The sequence below is a fragment of the Calypte anna genome, chromosome 3 (genome assembly GCF_003957555.1).
Source record: "Calypte anna isolate BGI_N300 chromosome 3, bCalAnn1_v1.p, whole genome shotgun sequence".
Taxonomy (NCBI): domain Eukaryota; kingdom Metazoa; phylum Chordata; class Aves; order Apodiformes; family Trochilidae; genus Calypte; species Calypte anna.
The window spans coordinates 21,813,011-21,831,302 of NC_044246.1; the positions used below are offsets into that span (position 1 = coordinate 21,813,011).

Consider the following 18,292-nt stretch of genomic DNA (forward strand, 5'->3'; position numbering starts at 1 on the left):
ATGAAAGTAGGTCTGTGTTGTCAGTGCTTCATTCTCTAATTATGTTGATATCTCTTGGAAGTTAATTACTTTTTAAAATATTACTTAAAGAAACTGATGAGTAAATGCCATGTTCTAACTTCTCTTTTTCTATATAGAGATTTTCTTACCTTCTCTGCAGTGCCTTGTGTGGTTTCTGTTGAAAACTATGAATTAATTAATACTGGAAATTAACATTTGTTCTGTCAAAATAGATTTTACTTTATGTATTTTGAAAGCATAAAATGTTATAAGATGATAAAGAAAAAACTTCTGTTGCATTTACATTATAGCAGAACATTAGAATGTATTTCTTGGTTATGTAAGATAATTTCAAGACAAAACTCAATGATAAGTGGCAGTTAAGTAAAATCTTCAATTTTTACTGCATTGTTTTATAGTGAATTTTTAGAAAGCAGGACAGACTGGAGATTCTATAGAGAAATGAATGATTTCATAGTCGCATTCAGTTGTTTGGGGTTTTTTTCAGTGTGTGTTTTCTGGTATTTGAAAATTTCAGTTATTCGTGTTGCTGGCTTTTTTTTTATTTGCTTTGGTTTATTGTTTTGGTTTGTTGTTATTTTGTGTATGTTTTTAATTATATTTAGGAGATTTTTTTCACTCTTCTATGATCTTACCTGTTATTTTTTTAATGTAATACAATATTTGTAAAGTATATTCTGTGTAAAAAATGGTATTTTAGTAAGCAAAAGTATAGCTTTCAGTAGGACATATGTTAGCCAAATAAAGAAAGGGCTTTAATGCAAACATGAATTCTCTTAGGCAAGTTTGCAACATACAAAAATCAGAAGAGAAGTGGCAAGGAGAAGAAAAAACCCTGAGGATTTTTTATAATGCGCAAGAAGCTCTTTTATCCCAAGAAACTGAAACAGATTTGTATTGTTAATTTTAAAAATACTTGCATGTATAACTTGTGTTGTCAGTTTAATAAGATTTTTAAGTCCTCGTCTTGTTTCATGACTTGTAATAATAGTATACACCCTCATTCTTTTTGTGCTAGAAACTTGAAAAAAAACTGATATAACTGAGAACTTTTGAATGCTTACAAACCTCAGTGGATTATTAGAGGCCCTAACTTTGAGCATTTCTTTAAAACATGTTGCTGCTGTGTTTTATACTACTCCATTTATTCTGCATGCAGACACATTAATGAACATAATTCATATTTGTGAATGCATTTCTTGTAATGATAAATGATGTGTCTAATACTGAAGTCTGGCACTATATGTTAGTCCTGGTGTGCCCTGCTTCAATTATAGTTGAGGAAATCTGTGGAAGTTTTCTACGTGGAAGATTTCAACCTGTTGAGTCACCTTTTTCTGGGCAGCCTCTTGCAGTAAATTAGCTAGCCAGAATATATCTTGCTTGGTGAGATATTTTTTAAGCTCTGCTTTAAAATCTTTAGCTTTTTGCAGGAACTGAGCATGGAAAAAAACTAAGATGCTTTGTCACCTTTTGATATTGGAGTACTTGAAATGTGGTAGAGCACTTTAACCCATGTCAGAGATGCCCATATTGGTTATCTGGAGAAGTTGTGGGTGCCCCCTCCCTGGATGTGTTCAGGGAGAGGTTGGATGGGGCTTTAAACCACCTGGTCTAGTGGGAGGTGTCCCAAATAGAAGTTGGAACTAGGTGATTTTTGAAGTGCTTCCCAACCCAAACCTTTCTGTGTTTTGATATGAAAAAACACGTAAGTTTGAGCACATTGCAAATCTTTGTAAGCTTTGCCTTTGTAAAAAGCATAATAAACACTTATAATTTATTTGTTAAATTTACTTACCGTACCATTTGGCTTCATGCTTCATTGTAGGGGCTGAAGAACAGAGCAGGTCTTACCCTGATTTTGATACCAATGTTTACTGAAGGACACTGGAAGTTTCAGAAGAAGAATTGAGATTAAAGATTACTTATGTCAGAAAATTCCTGAACAGATGTGACACAATGCAATATTAAATTTGGGCAGAATCCATTTGAAATTGGGAAAAGGGAAGAAGAAACTTTCCTTTTACAGAAATAAAAACGTAGATGAATTTTTGACTTGTGAGAGGAAGTCATACTTGAGATACACTTGACAAAGTTGGCCACAGGAATGGGCATTATAGAGGAACTTGTATAAAAGAATTAACTAGGCAGATTCTTCTGTGCAATTTTTTTGCTGTTGCCAGATGTCACTCTGCATTAATTTCAGTTACTGAACAAGAAGCTGTTTATTGTAAGTTAAATAAAAATGGGCTTGCAAACACCTTTCACTAACATTCTGCCATTTGCTATTGTGATATTAAACACTACTGACATAAATATACTATGATGATTTAGTTGTAGGCTGCTCTTTGAAAATAAGTTTTGTTTCTGTATTATACTGCATTCTTACAAGAAAGATTGGCTGGGAATGGAGGATCAAGAGCTGCTTTTGTGATATGTTAGCTAAACAAATGTTATAGTGCTGGATCCAGTGCTGGATTTACTTTATAGGATAAACTATTTTGTGCATTTTCTTACTTAATAACCACAAAGCTGCAAAATCACGTATTAGTTACAACTAGAAGAAGAGTGTATATTTAAAATATTACAGATATTTTAATTGAAATAGCTTGAGTATCTTCAATTGTAACCTCTTATGGTTAGTTTCTTGTTTTCTGTTTTGAGCTGTAGTCAATTTGCTTTGTTTTATTCAAACAGACAACTCTTACATGAGTAAAGACCAGCATGGGTCATCATCTGAGAGTGAAGATGAAGCACTGGGTAAATATGAAGCCTTGTCAAGAACCCAGAGTTCCAGGCTGCCAGTGGTGGATAACAGACAGCAAAAAAACTATGGGTGGGAAACCAGACAAAAATATAGTCCCCTGTCTGCAGAGTATGATGGATACAGTAGTGAAGCCTCAATAGATGAAGGTAAGATTTAAAAGATTCCTTTTATTCCAAATTCTGGAATTATGTTCTGGATAATTAAGTCCTAGATAAGGACAGCTTGACTTGTAAAAGCCAATGTCTGCAAGAAACAAAAATCTTTTCTATTTTTGCATGCTCAAACAAAAAATCCCACAGCCTTGTGAACATTATTCTGGAAATACTGAAAATTATCTTCTTACATAAAGTTTCATGCAGCTTTATCATCAGTAATTTTCTTTTGGGAGGAATTAAAAATGTTCTGATTTAAGAAAGAAACATGGCATTCTTGATAAATTCTATGGCATTATAAATACAAAGAACACCTTTTGTTTCTCTATTGATAAGCTGTCATAACAACAAAGTTAACAGAATTAGTTATGGTGCATATGATCATTGCAGTGTGCATTACTGGGTTGCTCTGTATCTTTTCTTGTCTTGCAACCACCAAAGATTAGATTAATATAATTTTTCTATAGCTTTGAAGGTTGGATGTGAACAAATGATGTTTTCTTTTGTGGTCTGTATTTCTTGATTTAAGTTGGAGTGACTGCCTGATGTAGTAGCTAAGAATTTTCTGTCAATATTATGTCAATATGCTTTTTGTGCTTGAAAGTAGCTTCATGTGACAACTCTGACTATTGCCACCTTCTTACATGAAAAGTGAGCTTTGGTTGAAGTTACATGAAGTCAAATTCTAATAGACATGCTGTGCTACAGTGTGATATTTGTTGGTCTCCTTTTGGTGTGTTAAAATGCAAAGGTTTATTAGAGATGGATATTTTCTTTACATTTTCAACTATGTGATGTAATTGAATTATATAAAAGTATTCACCACTGAAATTTGAAATGGGTGCCTGCCCATTCATAATTATAAGTTCAGACACAGAGTGCAGCCTTTTCTTATAATCAGAAATTTCAGTTCTTTCCTCTGCTGTTAAACTGTCAGAAGGTTGGGAGTCTGAGTTCCAGCTAATAGGGAAGGAGATGCAGAGGTGATGTTAGGTAAGAACCAGTTGTTGAACACTCTGATAGAGAAGGGACAAAAAGGAAGAAGGATAGTGAAAGTATCATTTCTTGATATTTTTTAAATATCTGTTGATATCTATCTACAGCATTCGTAGGGGAAATATAAAAGCCAAGATACTAATTTCTTATATGTGTTATGTAACTGTTGGGAAAGAATGATGATGTGTATTAGCAGGACATAGAAAACTCAATTGTATTTGTCAGCAAATAGTACCAGGTAAAAATTATACAAGGAGACTACTTTCAGATACCAGACAAATGTACTTGTCTGTTTTCAAAATATTTGGCCCAGTTGCTGAAATAGTTTTAGAATAGTTCAAGTTGGAAGGAATGTGACATTTGTCTTCCTATTTTCACAGCTGTTTAGATTTTTTTTATCCTACTTTGTTAATCTTTTGAGGAAAAAGTTCTCTGTTCACCTGAGCTTTTCACTTTGGCCCTGTAGGAATTAAGCTCCAAAGGCTTTGTGCTAGCCTGTGCTGAGTTCTGTTTGTTTGTTTAGTAACTGTCTTCCTTATCATCCTCTCTGTTCATAAAAATTCTTAGTCATGGACTTTTATCTTCTTCTGGAGAATGAAAGCTCCAGTCTTGAAATCCTTGTCATGGTTAGAATCTAAGCCCTGTTGGAAAGTCCAAATATTTAACAGGAAAGTTACTATTGGTTCCTCTCTCCTTTTTTTTTTTCTTTTTTTTTTTTCCCTTTTTTTTCCTTTTTTTTTCTTTTTTTTTTTCTTCTTCTATTGCTAAAAGTACCTGGCACCATCAGTTATCCCTTATAAATGCTCTTTCCATTTCGGAAGCTGGCTGGACGTAAAAGCCATTTATATATATGCACACACATATTTATTCTAAAATTAGCATGCAGATGGAATTTATTATAATGAAAGAACATTCAGGGTTTGGAACTATCAAAACATGCTAACATAGAAAGTTATAAATTTTTAACTACATTCATCTACTTCCAAGAAATCTTAATGCTGTCAGTGGTTTGCTCTTGCTGCTGCTTGTGAGAACGTTCTCTTCCCATGTATTACAGGGAGTGGATAGTCAGTAATGTTATGAAATGACAGCCTGCAGTCATTGTGCAGTTTTCTGCAAAATGCTTGCAAATTTGAGTGATAATTTGTCTCATTTTTGTAATCCATTTTTCTTAATAAAACTTAAGTTCAATAGTATTAAAAATAATTTTGTGGTATTGGCAACAGATTAACAATGTAGTATCTTTCCCTTTTCAGTGACCCAAAGGTGGCACACTAAAATATTTAGAGGTAGTAGAACTTTTTATGTTCTTCCTAAATTATTTCAAACAGGAAAAATAGAATCTTTGCATAATGATAATATGAATCAGAATAGAGGAAAAGACAGAGTATGCCTCATATGTTATCATCATTGCAGAAGAAAAGCTGCTCAGTCTAGAACTTTGATGAAAAGAGAAGTTGAAAAGCCTGCAGTCAAAAGTAGATGGGAGATTTGCTATTGCTACCAGTTTACAGTGTTCAGAGAAACAGTTCACTGAGCAGATGAGGTTGAAAATCTACAACTTCAGGTGGAAAATATCAGCATTAGAGATGTTTCATTGTAATTTTTTAAAAATTCAAAGCCTTCCTGCTCTAATTAGCAAAATAAATTTATAGCATATGTGATGCCATAGGAATCCTGAAATTTTTCATTAAGTAGGGGTTTTTTTATGGCTGTTGAATTCTTTTTATAAGAAGTGCAAAGGCAAATGACAGAACCATTTCTCGATTCTTTGTAGTGGCGAGGGAACAGCCTGTGTGTTCCTATGTACTTTATTGTGAGAAACAATTGTCAATATATTAAACTTCATCAGCTTTTGTTTCCTCATATGTTCTTTATCATTTGTACTTTTAAGACTTAAACATTCCAGCTGTATTTACAGCTTAAGACACCAATCAGTTCATATGTTGACCAGGGTTTGGTAGTGTTACAGTGAAGTGATGAGAGGAGAGAACTCATTTTTGTCTCATGTCTGTTTCCCTCCTGCTAGTAAATCAGCCTGTGATCATATCACTAAAAATTCCATCGGAGGCAGAGTAATATGAGCAGTGAAAAATTATATTTCATTTTCAGATAATTCTGTTAGTTTCTCTTCAGCATTTAATCTCTGTAACACGTATCTTGCAACTGTGTCCTGTGTGTTTTCAAAGGAGTCAGTAAACAGTTTCACTAATAAATGTTTGCACTTTAATCTTCACTTTCAAAATTTGTTTGTTTAGGTGTGTCTGCACTTAACAGTACAAGCACAAAATTTTTCAATGAGACATAAATACCTTGTCTTTATTTATTTACCCTGTAAGCTTTACTTGCATTGCTAAAAACAAGTATTAATGCGTTTGCATTATTAAGATCATAAAAATGTCTCATATTATTTTAAGGTTCATTTATTATCAGTTATGTAATTAATGTATTATGTCTATTTTCTAGCTGCATGCCTCCAAAAATATTTTATTCTGAAACCTGAAAATGTGTGTGGCATGTTTTCACATCATTCTTTTCTCCTCTAGATGGCCATATTAATCTTTCTTTTCAACATATTTATATAGAACTGACATGGCATTTTGTGTAATGCTTTTAATAGTTAAGAAAGCAAGATATTCTGTATGGTTTTATCAGTGTATTTTGATGAGGTAATGCTTGAGTAACACTTCATTCTATGAAATTTAGGTATTTAAATTTTGATTCATAAACATCTGCTTATCACCAGTGTCTGATCCACTTTATATATTTGTATAGCACATTTGGTGCACCTGGACTTCGATGTGATGAGTTTTAATATATATTTGAAACCTAAAAAAAAATTGATGTTGTGCTTATCTGCAAGTATTTCTACAGACTTTAGGTTATTGTACATTTGTACATCTACAAAATTTGCAGAGATCCTTTACTGGAAGGGTTAATTATCCAACTGCCTCTAAATGAGAATCTTGTTCATTAGAAAATCAAGTAAAAACTAAAAAAAAACACCTAAAAAAACCCCTAAAAAAACCAAGAGTAAAACAGTACAGATGGCAAAAAAATTTTACAGAAGATACATTTACACCTGAAAATTCCAACTTTTGCACTAATGACTCACAACTGTTAATCATAGAAAAGAGAAACCTGTACAGCTACAGTATTTTTTGAGAACTGTGTGGACTTGTGGACTTCCACTTCCCTTTCTTTTTTTATAATGTGCATCCTACTTCTTTTATTACTGCTTACCATTTCAAATGCTCTTATCATTCTGTTGAATAAGTAGTATTGTCTTTGTGTTCCTGTTACTTGTAATATTTTGGAAGAGGGGCTTGATATTACACATCTGTTTCAGAAAATAAAGAACAAAAAAAAGAAAAAAACCCTCAAACCAACACAAAAAAGCCAAAAATAAAACCGTAAGATATTTATGGTATCAACTAGATTATGAATTGAAGTAATGATCTAAATAAGGAAGTCTATTGGTTTACAAACTTTAAATTAAATTGACAATACTTTTTGTACTTAAGTAATTGGAAATATTTTTGGTATCTATATTGACTTCAAATGGGTTGTACGTTCTTAATAACCTCAGTTTTGAAAAAGCTTAAAATGCACTATTGACCTAGCCTCTTTTTCTCCAGTAGTGGCTACTTCCTGAACTTTAAAATATTCAGGCATTTTATAGGCATATTGTGGTGTCTTTGATATCTTTATGCTTCAAAGGCAAGCGTGATGTAATTTCTTTTAAAAAGCAGTGCATTCAGTAACTAATATTGGTAGTTTTTAAGCTTAGAAATGATGGAGTAAATAAATTGAAATGTCAAGAAAAAAAAATTCAAAAGCCTTAGGTGGTTCTTTTCTTTTAAAATCTAGATTCTCTGAATCTGTTGAGAGAATAGCTGAAGAGAGGAAGAAAACAGTATTTTTCAATATATTTAAATTGTGGTGTTCCTAGAGTATGTCTTGCCCAAATCACCTCTTTAACAGCAGTGCAGTATCCTAGGATTAGCAAGCAAGGAAGGGGATTGATCCCAATTCTGAGGCAAAGTGACATAATGATGGAAAAAGTAGTCAGCTCGCTTGCCTACTTAGCATGCTTAGATGTACTTTATTTAGAGGTAGTTTACCAGCTCAGTACAACCACAGGTTCCAGCTCCAGCCTATTTTGAAGTCTTATCTAACTCTCAATTGATAAAGCCCTATGGCTCAAGACATGTTTGTTCGAGGGCTCTATTTCTGAGATTGGCCCAAGTGCCTTACATTTCACAAGGTTTTTGAAAACATATGGAAGCACTAAAAGACTGCAGTGAGAAAACATAAGTTCTCTCAAATGAGAATCTGCTGCTCTAGCAGGCATATGCTACTGGATTTTATCCATCTTTTTCCATATTGTGAAGGTAGAGTATGATGTTATTTTTGTAGTTTATCTTCTCCACTTTTATTCTTCTCTAGGCTTTCGGCACGTTATGTTGATGTGTCTGTTGGACATATGTTTGCCTTGCTCCTCAGTGTCAATCTTTGCATGTGAGGGCGACTGTTCTTCTGGAATCTTTTGGATCTGGTTCCTTCTGCAGCTTTTTGCCTTTTCTTTCTTTTTTTTGTTAGTTTTCATGTCTTGGGAAAAGTCTTCTCATGAACTATTTGGAGTGTACATTTTCTTACAGTATCTTCCAAACATAAACAGAAAAACTCTTTCATAACTCCAAATGAAGGTAAATTTCACCAGTTTGTTAAAGCAAAGTGTGGAAAATTTCCTCAGTAATACTTTCTGGTATTGGGGTCCTACATCTTCAGACCTATTAAGCTGAAACTTCTGGACAGGCTGAGAGAGGAAGTATATCCCTCAGTAAATACCTCGGTAATCATGTATTCCATTTTAATTTCTGTGATTATTCCTTGCATTTAAGCAGACCTGTCTTCATGACAGGTTTGTGTGATGACTTACTGTTTCAAAACTACAGAATGAGGACCTCAGTATGGTCGTGTCATGTTTAGCAAAATAAGGTCACAAGGGTCTCTGAGAATTGGTCTGTCTGTACATTGCTGAGGTTTAAAGGCTTGCATGGAATAAGAATGATTAAATGGTATTCAGATTGGGAGACTGAAAACTCAGTTGAATAAAATTTAAATATAACTTAACCGTAAGTTGATATAACAAACATTTACTTATCTTATTTTACCTCTGTTGTGGTATAAAGAAATTAATTAGAAATACACCAGAAAATGTATTTAGGAAAAAGGTAGCCACGCATTTTTCTCTGATGTGTCTTTATCAGGTTACCTGTGAGATTTTTCTAATACAATACCTATTCAAAGAAAATATTCCATGCAACTTTGAAGAGATCTAATTCTTCAAATCGTGCATCCCTTGCAATTCCTTCATAGCATCTGCAATAAAACCAAATAAGACAAGTCTTAAGTAATCTTCAGAACAGTATTCCCCAAATAATTGTTCCTCCCAGTCTCTTCTTTCTGGGCTCAAATTACTTTGCTCCCAGATTCTTTACCTTCCCCCTCACAGCAGTGCAAGGGGCACCACTGACTGTGGTCAGTTTATCACGTGTTGTCCGTCCTGCTCCTTCCTTCTTAGGGGAAGGTCTCCTCATGCTCTTCCCCTGCTACAGAGTGAGGTCCCTGCCATGGGGGACAATCCTCCATGAACTTTTCCAATGTGAGTCCTTCCCATGGGCTGCAGTTCTTCATGGGTTCTTTGACAGGTCACAGTCTTTCAGTAACAGACTCCTTGAATGTGGATCCCTCATGGGGCCATAGGTCTTGCCAGCAAACCTGCTTCAGTGTGGGCTTCTGTCTCTATGAGTCCAGAAGCCCTTCCAGGAGCCTGCTTTAGCACATGCTTCCCATGGGATCACAGCTTCCTCTGGGTATCCACCTGCACCAGCATGGGGTCCTCTATGAACTGCAAGTGGGAATCTGCTCCACGACGGACCTCCATGAGCTGCATAGGACAGACAACCTCACCATGATCTTCACCATTGGGTGTCAGGGCCATCTCTGCACCAGTGCCTGGAGTGCCTCCTCCCCCTTCTTCTTCACTGACCTTGGTGCCTGCAGGATGCTTTCTCTCACACATTCTCACTCTCCAGCTACAGTTGCTCAGGTTTTTTCTTTTCCCCTTCTTAAATATATTATCCCAGAGGTGGTACCACTTTCACTGATGGGCTCAGCCTTGGACAGCTGAGAGACCACCCTGGAACCATCTGGCATTGGTTCTAGAAGATTCTCACAGAAGCCATTCCTTTGTGTCCCCCCTTGTCACATCCAAAATCTTGCCATGCAAACCCAGTGCCAAAGTGTTACCCTGTGTCTCTTGAAAGGTTCCTGAGATTAAGAAATGTTTCATATAAGTAATTCACATATTAGCCTGTGATCATCTTGAGGTTATGGTTTTTTACCAGCATGAAAGGCCGACAGACATAGTGTTTACAGAATCTGGAGGTCTGGAATGGGCAGAATTCATTCATAAGGGTAGAAATTATAGGTGTCATTCAGTATTATTGTAGTATTCTAGAGGAATGTTGTAGAGGTGGCAAGAAGTAATCGTGGGACTTAAATGTGAAGGAGATTTTTGTCTGAGTTTAAACAATTTGGAAGAGCATGGAGTTACATTGAGAATTTTGAGTTGAAAAGCCAGACAGACCTTATCAAGGTTGTGCACAATAAATATCTTGTCAACAAAAGGAAACACGTGAAAGTGCTTGAGAGAATGAATTTGAATAATTCTGAAATTACAGATTTACCCCATGATTAACAGCAGAGATGCTGGAAAAAGATGTTACAGCATGTGTGTCATCTGCTGCTGAGAGAAGAAAACTAGTGGCAAAACTCAAAGTAAATGATGATGATAAGATTTTCAACAAGAAAAATCTTTTTTCAGCTAGAGTAACTCTAAAGAGGAGGGAAAACTGTCCTCCAATGGGAAAGGGTTTTTTTTCCTGATGTGCAGAAGTGAGCAAAGCAATCTCACAAATTAGGTTCCTCCTGCCAGCGTTTTGAAGTCTTTGAAGAAATATCCTTTGCACTGATGTGAAGGCTTTGAAGAAAGTCACCCTCAGCAATGTGATGTCTCTGAAGCAATGTAAATCATACATTAATAATTGCAGGAAGGTTTCCATTTTATTGTAAACTTATTATTTTTTGTAAGTTTGAATCTGTTTGAATCTGGAATTTAGGAAAAGATCGAGATCTGTCATTAATAGTGGAAAAGTTAACATATTTGTGCCTGAAATAGCTCCTTGTGGCATTGCATTTGATACTGATGGTATGCACAATTAAAATGTGGAACTAATTTGTGATACAAATACAAGAGGTAGTACATATCACAGCAGAAAAGATCGATCCCTTTTGTGATGACCTTGTGTTTTTGTTGATTATGAGGGTTCACATTGGGAACTGAGTATTTCTTGTACTAATGTGGTCTAAAAGTTATTGGGTGTAGACTTTCTTTTTTCTTGGTATTTTCTTGGTATGATCTAGTGATACAGGGGAGCAGTTTCTTGCAGTTCAGTTGCATCATTCAGTTGATGCATTTATACTGCAAGAGATGTCTTATTATGAAATACTTCCACAGAATATACAAAAGAAGGTACAGTTTTTGTTAGTCCTGAATTGCAGAGGTCCCATGGCTGTATCATGGAATGGGTGTCTAAGAAACAGGGTTGAACAGTAGGTTAAAGACCAGTTACCATCAAGACTGTTTTTAATAAACTGATCACATTATGCATTAACCATCTCTTCGGTAAAAGAGGAAACCCAGGTTATTTTAGTAACTGAACTCTTTTTTGTTTTGTTGCCTAGTCAGTGTAGATTATTTTCAGTGTAGATTACCTTCACTATGAGGGTGGTGAGACCCTGGCACAGGTTGCCCAGGGAAGCTGTGGCTGTCCCCTCCCTGGAAGTGTTTAAGGGATGTGTCAGGTTGGATTTGAGCAGCTTGGTCTGGTGAGAGTTGTCCCTGCCCATGGTAGGGCAGTTACAACCCTGTGATGTTCCAACCCAAAACATTCTATGATTCAGTGATTTTTTTTTTTTTTATGTGATTTTTTTTACTTTTTTGGTATGTGTATCAATTTCATAAACATACCGAAACTATATCAAAAGTATTCTCTTAGAATTATTTAATGAATATTTTGTCCTTGTACAACATGAGCAATTTTAACACTTTTATCTAATGACATATTTTCTTGTTAGGATGACTTTTTTCATAGCAACATTAATTGTGTATCCTATTTATTAAGACTATGGCATCTGAGTAAACAGCATAAGTTGTGTTTTTAGCTTCTATGGAGGCAAAGATTTGTCTTGATTTATTTTTCTTGTTGAACTTTTCTGTGCTACTTAGAACAGTTCTGTGTTATAAAGTCATCTGAACTTTTAGGAAATCGGAGTGTTTTCCTTAGGTGAAGGGGAAAGCATAATATATAATATAGTACAACTTGAAGTAATTTTTTTTGTTTTGTTTTGTGTTCTTTCGGTTTGGGGTGAGGGTTTTGGGTTTTCTGGAAAGGAATTTATCATAGAATCATAGAATTAGCCGGGTTGGAAGGGACCTCAGAGATCATCTAGTCCAACCCTTGACCCACCGGAGCAGTTGCTAGACCATGGCACTGAGTGCCACATCCAGTCTTTTTTTAAATGTCTCCAGGGATGGAGAATCTACCACCTCACCGGGCAGTCCATTCCATAGCCTAATCACCCTCTCCGTGAAGAAATTCTTCCTAATATCTAACCTAAACCTCCCCTGGCACAACTTAAGACTGTGTCCTCTTGTCTTGTTGAAGGTCGTCTGTGAAAAGAGTCCAGTTCCCACCTTGCTACAGCCTCCTTTCAGGTAGTTGTAGACAGCAATGAGGTCTCCCCTGAGCCTCCTCTTCTTCAGGCTGAACAGCCCCAGCTCTCTCAGCCTCTCCTCATAGGGCCTGTGCTCGAGTCCCTTCACCAGCCTGGTTGCCCTCCTTTGGACCTTAGATCCTTAGCTAGTGGAATTGCCATGCTTCTGGTCATTTCAGTGAGGCTGAACATTATCTGTTGTGGTGGAATCGAGGTCTCATGAAAGCACACAGAAAAACTCAAAGGGAATATTATTTTATTACAGGAATTCTGATTCTGTTCCTTAGAGAGAAGCCAGCAGACGTGCTTAACTGGGTATGAGATTTTCTGTGTAGAGTCACCTATGCCCAATTCAATTAACGCTTGATCTTTAAATTGGTAAAGAGGAAATCCTGCTCTATTCACCTTTTACACCACTGAATATTCTGCCAGCATGTGTTTTATGTACATTATGTACATTTTGTACATTTTGCTTAAAAAAAACCAAACAGAAAAATGATGCAACTCTCTATTTGAAACATTTATGTGCAATCTTGTTGAGCATTCTAAATTTTGTCCTTAGAAGTGTTTTCATAAAATATTTTCAGTAATAATTATTTTCTGTTTGTTTTAATTTTTAAGGAAGATTTACGACATTCCTTTGCAAATATCTCAATTTGTCAAATAAAGGTTAAAAATCAGATACATTTTATTCATGTTAAAGTCACACCCAGCTTATTTAAAGGCAGCTTTGACTTAGAGTTGCAAGCCTGAGGATATTGATTTGAATTATGCATGACTGTCTGGTATGCAGTTCCATTAGCCTGCTGGATGGATAATGTAAACATGTTCAGAATTTTAAGTATCCTATATGAGCAGCAGGTTAAAAATAGAGCTGATAAGAGCATGTGTATTTGAAAAATCCCAATCTTGGAGAATGAAACTACAAAAGGTTCATCTTTTCAAGAGGCTGACTTCAGGTGTGATTTTCTTTTCTTTGAAAATGCTCAGCCTGAACAAATACAGCTTATGTATATGACTTGAACGGGTGACATGATTGGTGGTGTTTACTGCAAAGAGTTGACACCTGTACCAGAAAACACACTTGGAAATGGAAGGTCAGGGCCAACTCTGCACTTTGTGGCAAAAAAAAGAGAGGGGGCATCTGTTCTTGTTTAAATTGGTCAAGATTAACACTAGTGATTCAACTCATTTATTTCTGTCTTCAAGGAATCTTTTTTAGAATGTTACTTTTTCTTGCTGTCTGTGGCTTCCAGTATCTCATAGTTGCTCTTTTTGTTAAATTTGGTCTGGTTGGTTATTCCTGTATTTTAGCAATCTGTAGTTTGGTGATATGTGTATTGCCTTTTGAACTTTGTTTTTAAATCCTCAGCACTAAAATCACTCCATTAATAAGATTTAAAACAGATAGTATCTTTCTAGGATTTTTTTCAGCTTCGTGTGCATTGTAATAGAGAAAAAACAAACAAACCCACAACTGAAATGAAAAGTACAATGCCATCGATGTTACATTTTATTAAGATTTATTATACTTTGAAGTGTTTCTATTGCATATGTAGCATTTTTGGCAGTTTGATGAGTTGAATGAAAATAATAACAAAAATCTATTGCCCTTTTAAGTTTTCATGGATACAAACCAGAAAATTAGTTTTAATTTTACATTAATTTGTAACTACCTTCTCAAAATTATTTTGCTTACAGGGCTTTATATTCAGCTATGTTAAATTCTGCACATAGTGCCAGAATGGAACTATTTTTAGATTGTTAAAATAATGAGAGAGAATAATGATGTGTTTTCCTTGAATTTTGCAGCATTTATTTACTTATGTCTTAGTATAGAAATTATATTAAAAAAAAGCTAGTACATATATGACTTAAAAGCTTTTCTTGAAGATGAAATTGTTTATACTGTTCTTTTTTTTTTTTCTTTTCCTGTCAAATCTTGGATCATGAATTGCATATCCACACAAAATTTGTGCAATAGATAAATTCGAAAAGATTCTTTGTTGGTGGTCATCCTCCCTTATATCTAAGGAATAATTTATCTGCTTAGGGACTTATGTTGAATGCTCTCTGTAGCAGGAGGAGCCATTCTTGTTGCTCCTGAAGCTCGACGAGCTGCTGGTCTCTTCCAGGACTCCAGCCACCACACAGCGCTTCCAGGGTAGAAGTGTAGCGGGAAGAACCTTTCTTGCTCCAGAGGCTCGACAAGCTGCTGGCCTCTCCATGCCTCGCACCAGAGTGAACTGAGGTTCCTTCTGTGGGTGTGTGTCCCACCTTTATTGGCCCCCTGGCCTTGCTCATGCCCAATAGGGGCCTGTCCTAATCAGGCACAGGTGGGCTCACACCCACTCACTGGCAATTCGAGGCACCTGGTTTATCTTGTTTCTCTACAGCTCTCCATCAGAGAAACTCATCATCCTGCTTGATAGTGGATTATTATCATTGTTTTCAGAGAAAGATTCCTTTCCCTAGCAATGGGAACCTCTGGTTTGAATCATCTGCTTTCCTGGTGGTATTTCCTTCCTGTTAACAAGAAAGTGCTTTAAAAGAAGAAAATATGTGGAAATAGAATTACAGAATCACAGGATGTCAGGGATTGGAAGGGACCTCTGAAACTCATAAAGTCCAACCCCCCCTTGCCAGAGCAGGACCACAACCACTCAGAAATGCATCCAGATGGGTCTTGAAAGTCTCCAGAGGTGGAGACTCCACAGCCTCTCTGGGGAGTCTGTTCCAGGGCTCTGTAAGCCTTACAGTAAAGAAATTCTTTCCTATGTTGAGGTGGAGAATCCTGTGCTTTATCTTGAATCCATTGCTCCTTGTCCTGTGACAGGGCACAAGTGACAACAGGGTGTCCCTTCCTTCTTGACTCCCAGCCCCCATATGTTTAAACACATGAATTAGATCCCCTCTCAGTCTTCTCATTCCCAGACTATAAAGCCCCAGGTCTCTCAGCCTTTCTTCATGAGGCAGGTGTTTCAGTCCCTTTATCATCCTCATAGTCCTCTGTTCTACTCCCTCAAGTAAATCCCTGTCCCAAATAAAAGTATAAGTTATCATTAATGTGAAAGGCAATCTGTTTGCCTTAAAGGTATAGACAGCAACAGTGGCCATTCCACACAGCTTTAAGATCCTGTGAAGGAAGAACTTAAGAACCCTCTTTATGAAGAGTGGTAACAATTGTAGTTATTTCTTTAAAATAGTAGTTTGCACTTTATTTCTACTCAGAGAAGAATAAGGGATCTCGTGTATGTTTTAGTGCACAATGCAGATAATTCAGGTGAGTATTGTACAAAGGAGCTCTATGTATAGCATGTGCAAAGGTGAATGTGATAGCAGGAGGACACAGCCATTTTGTAAGCATCTCTGCTGTTCCAGATGCTAATATTTTTGTGAGTGGCTCCAACATTAAAGTACATAACTGGTAATATTTTGATAAAGCAAATGACTTACCATAAATACCACAATGTAGCAGTGAATTTTGAATTCCTTTCCATTGTTCTCTAGCTTTCAATTACTTCTAAATTTTCAGGGTGGAAAAAAGAGTGTTTTATATTAATTATAGCTCAATGTTCACAGTAAAATCACTATGTGGATGTATTTTGGCTGTAAAAGAGAGAGTATCATATCCTGAGACAGCTTCAAGTTACATGTAAAAGTTAAAAGAAATGCATCTTATGAAATCCATGCAAATGTCTCACCTACAGTGACACTAGTAGAAAAAAATGAAAACATTTTAAATGTCTTTAGTTCATATGTGCTTGTGGAAAACTTACCAGAATGATGGTTATTTAACAGTGCAGTACAAACAAGGGTAAGAGTGGGGTTTTTTATGCCTTAGTGTCTCTATCTTAGATGCTATGCTTAAAAATCCCTGTATTTTAAAATGGCTGAGATTGTGGGTCTGGACAAGTTTTATGTGAAGTGTTTTGCTGTAATATTGAGAGAAGTTTAGATAACTGAGAAAAGAAAGTAAGAAGAGCATTTACCTCCTCTGTCTTTCTAACTCTTAACTGCCTTGTGGCACTCATTTATGTAGCTCGTGCCTTCCACTGATTTAATGGAGTGGAAGTTGGGAGATGGTTTCCAATGAATCTATACCAAGTTCATATTACAATACCTTATATTTCCTTCTGGTTATTCCCCTTCACTTTCCATACACTAATTCAGATTATGTTAGTATCAGCACTTGATTTTTAAATCCTGTCTAAATTTTACTGCCTGAGTAGGAGAGTCTTTTGTTTTTAAGAAGAGGTCAGAATATAGAAACATAATGGGAAAATCAGTTTACTGACTGCCCTCTTCTTCACTGATTAGTACAAATTATTCCCAGCTTGTTAAAATGCAATTTGCATTTGAAAATGCTTGTAATAAATTCATATAAGGAGGCCTAACAGTTTCTTTTTAAGGGAGTTTTATTTACCGTGGTTTATGCATAGTCTTGGAGTTGCATACAGTGTTTCTGCAACTCCTTCCTAAAATATTTGTTGATATTTTCTGTGGTTTACATCTTCAATTGATACATTGATCTGGAAACATATAAACTCTTGTCAACTCAAACAGGAAACTCAATGATTCATTGAAGTCCTCATTTCATTTTAGCACATTTCAGGGTTGATCAGATTAAATTTTTTTATGTTTACATTTTTTTTTCATTTTGTTTTCCTTGAGAAAAAGTACTAGATTTTAGATAGGAGAGAACTTGCATTAATATTTCATTACAAATGTTAGTGTATAGTGTATCTCACTTCTTTTTTTTTTTTTAAGGGGGGGAAGGTACACTTCCAAGAGGTTAGATATTCATCCTGTATAGATTCCTATGGTGTCAGTTTTCTGCTGTTTGATAAGGCACACAAAGCAATTGTGGGAGAAAGCATATCACTTGTATCCATGGTAACTTGAAAGATACTTTGAAACTCAAAGGGATAGAATAAGCCAGAGTAATAGGTCTCATTATCGGGGCAAAATACATAAAAGGTTCAGGCATATGCTTTTAATTAGTTGCCAAAAATAGCTAGAATCAGCGATGATGCAATGAAACAATAATTCTTAGTGTTAGAAATGGGCAGCATTTGAAATCTAAAGATGTGCTCGACTGAAAGGCTTTTATCTAACCATTTTGTGGATACTTGGTCCATGAATACTAATAAATTTGCTATGGTTTCTTAATCATGCTTAGGACATGACACTGGTAAAAGCTAGTGCAAGTCTCATATGACTACAAGTTTCAGAAGTTCCATAGTGATGTTAATTCTCATGGCTGTGATGCAGCTTCTTATGAATAGTGTGTGCAAAGCATTCTCTTATGTTTGACAAGTACACTGCTGGAAAAGTAAATGTGCTTCCATGTAGGGATGATAAAAAAAATTATTGAAAATGCAGATTAGGTTGAGATCAGAGATACAGTATTTTTCAGAAGAAGTAAATTTAATTAATTTTAAAATAGGAAGTTGAGCAACGGGGGAAAGTGTGAAAATGTAATATGGAACTTGAATGGATGGATGAGAAT

General features: G+C 35.7%; 1 protein-coding gene across 2 annotated transcripts in view; it reads left to right on the forward strand.

Annotated features, from left to right (window-relative positions):
- The window catches only part of SYT14 (synaptotagmin 14), an 80,590-nt gene that overhangs the window by 25,667 nt on the left and 36,631 nt on the right, over positions 1-18,292 (forward strand). The window contains exon 4 of one of the 2 annotated variants that reach the window (XM_030447794.1): positions 2,719-2,934. The exons of the other annotated variant lie outside the window; for it this stretch is intronic. Coding sequence (XP_030303654.1) covers positions 2,719-2,934 — 216 coding nt within the window. The remainder of the gene's footprint in view (positions 1-2,718; positions 2,935-18,292) is intronic. 2 annotated transcript variants of the gene reach the window in all.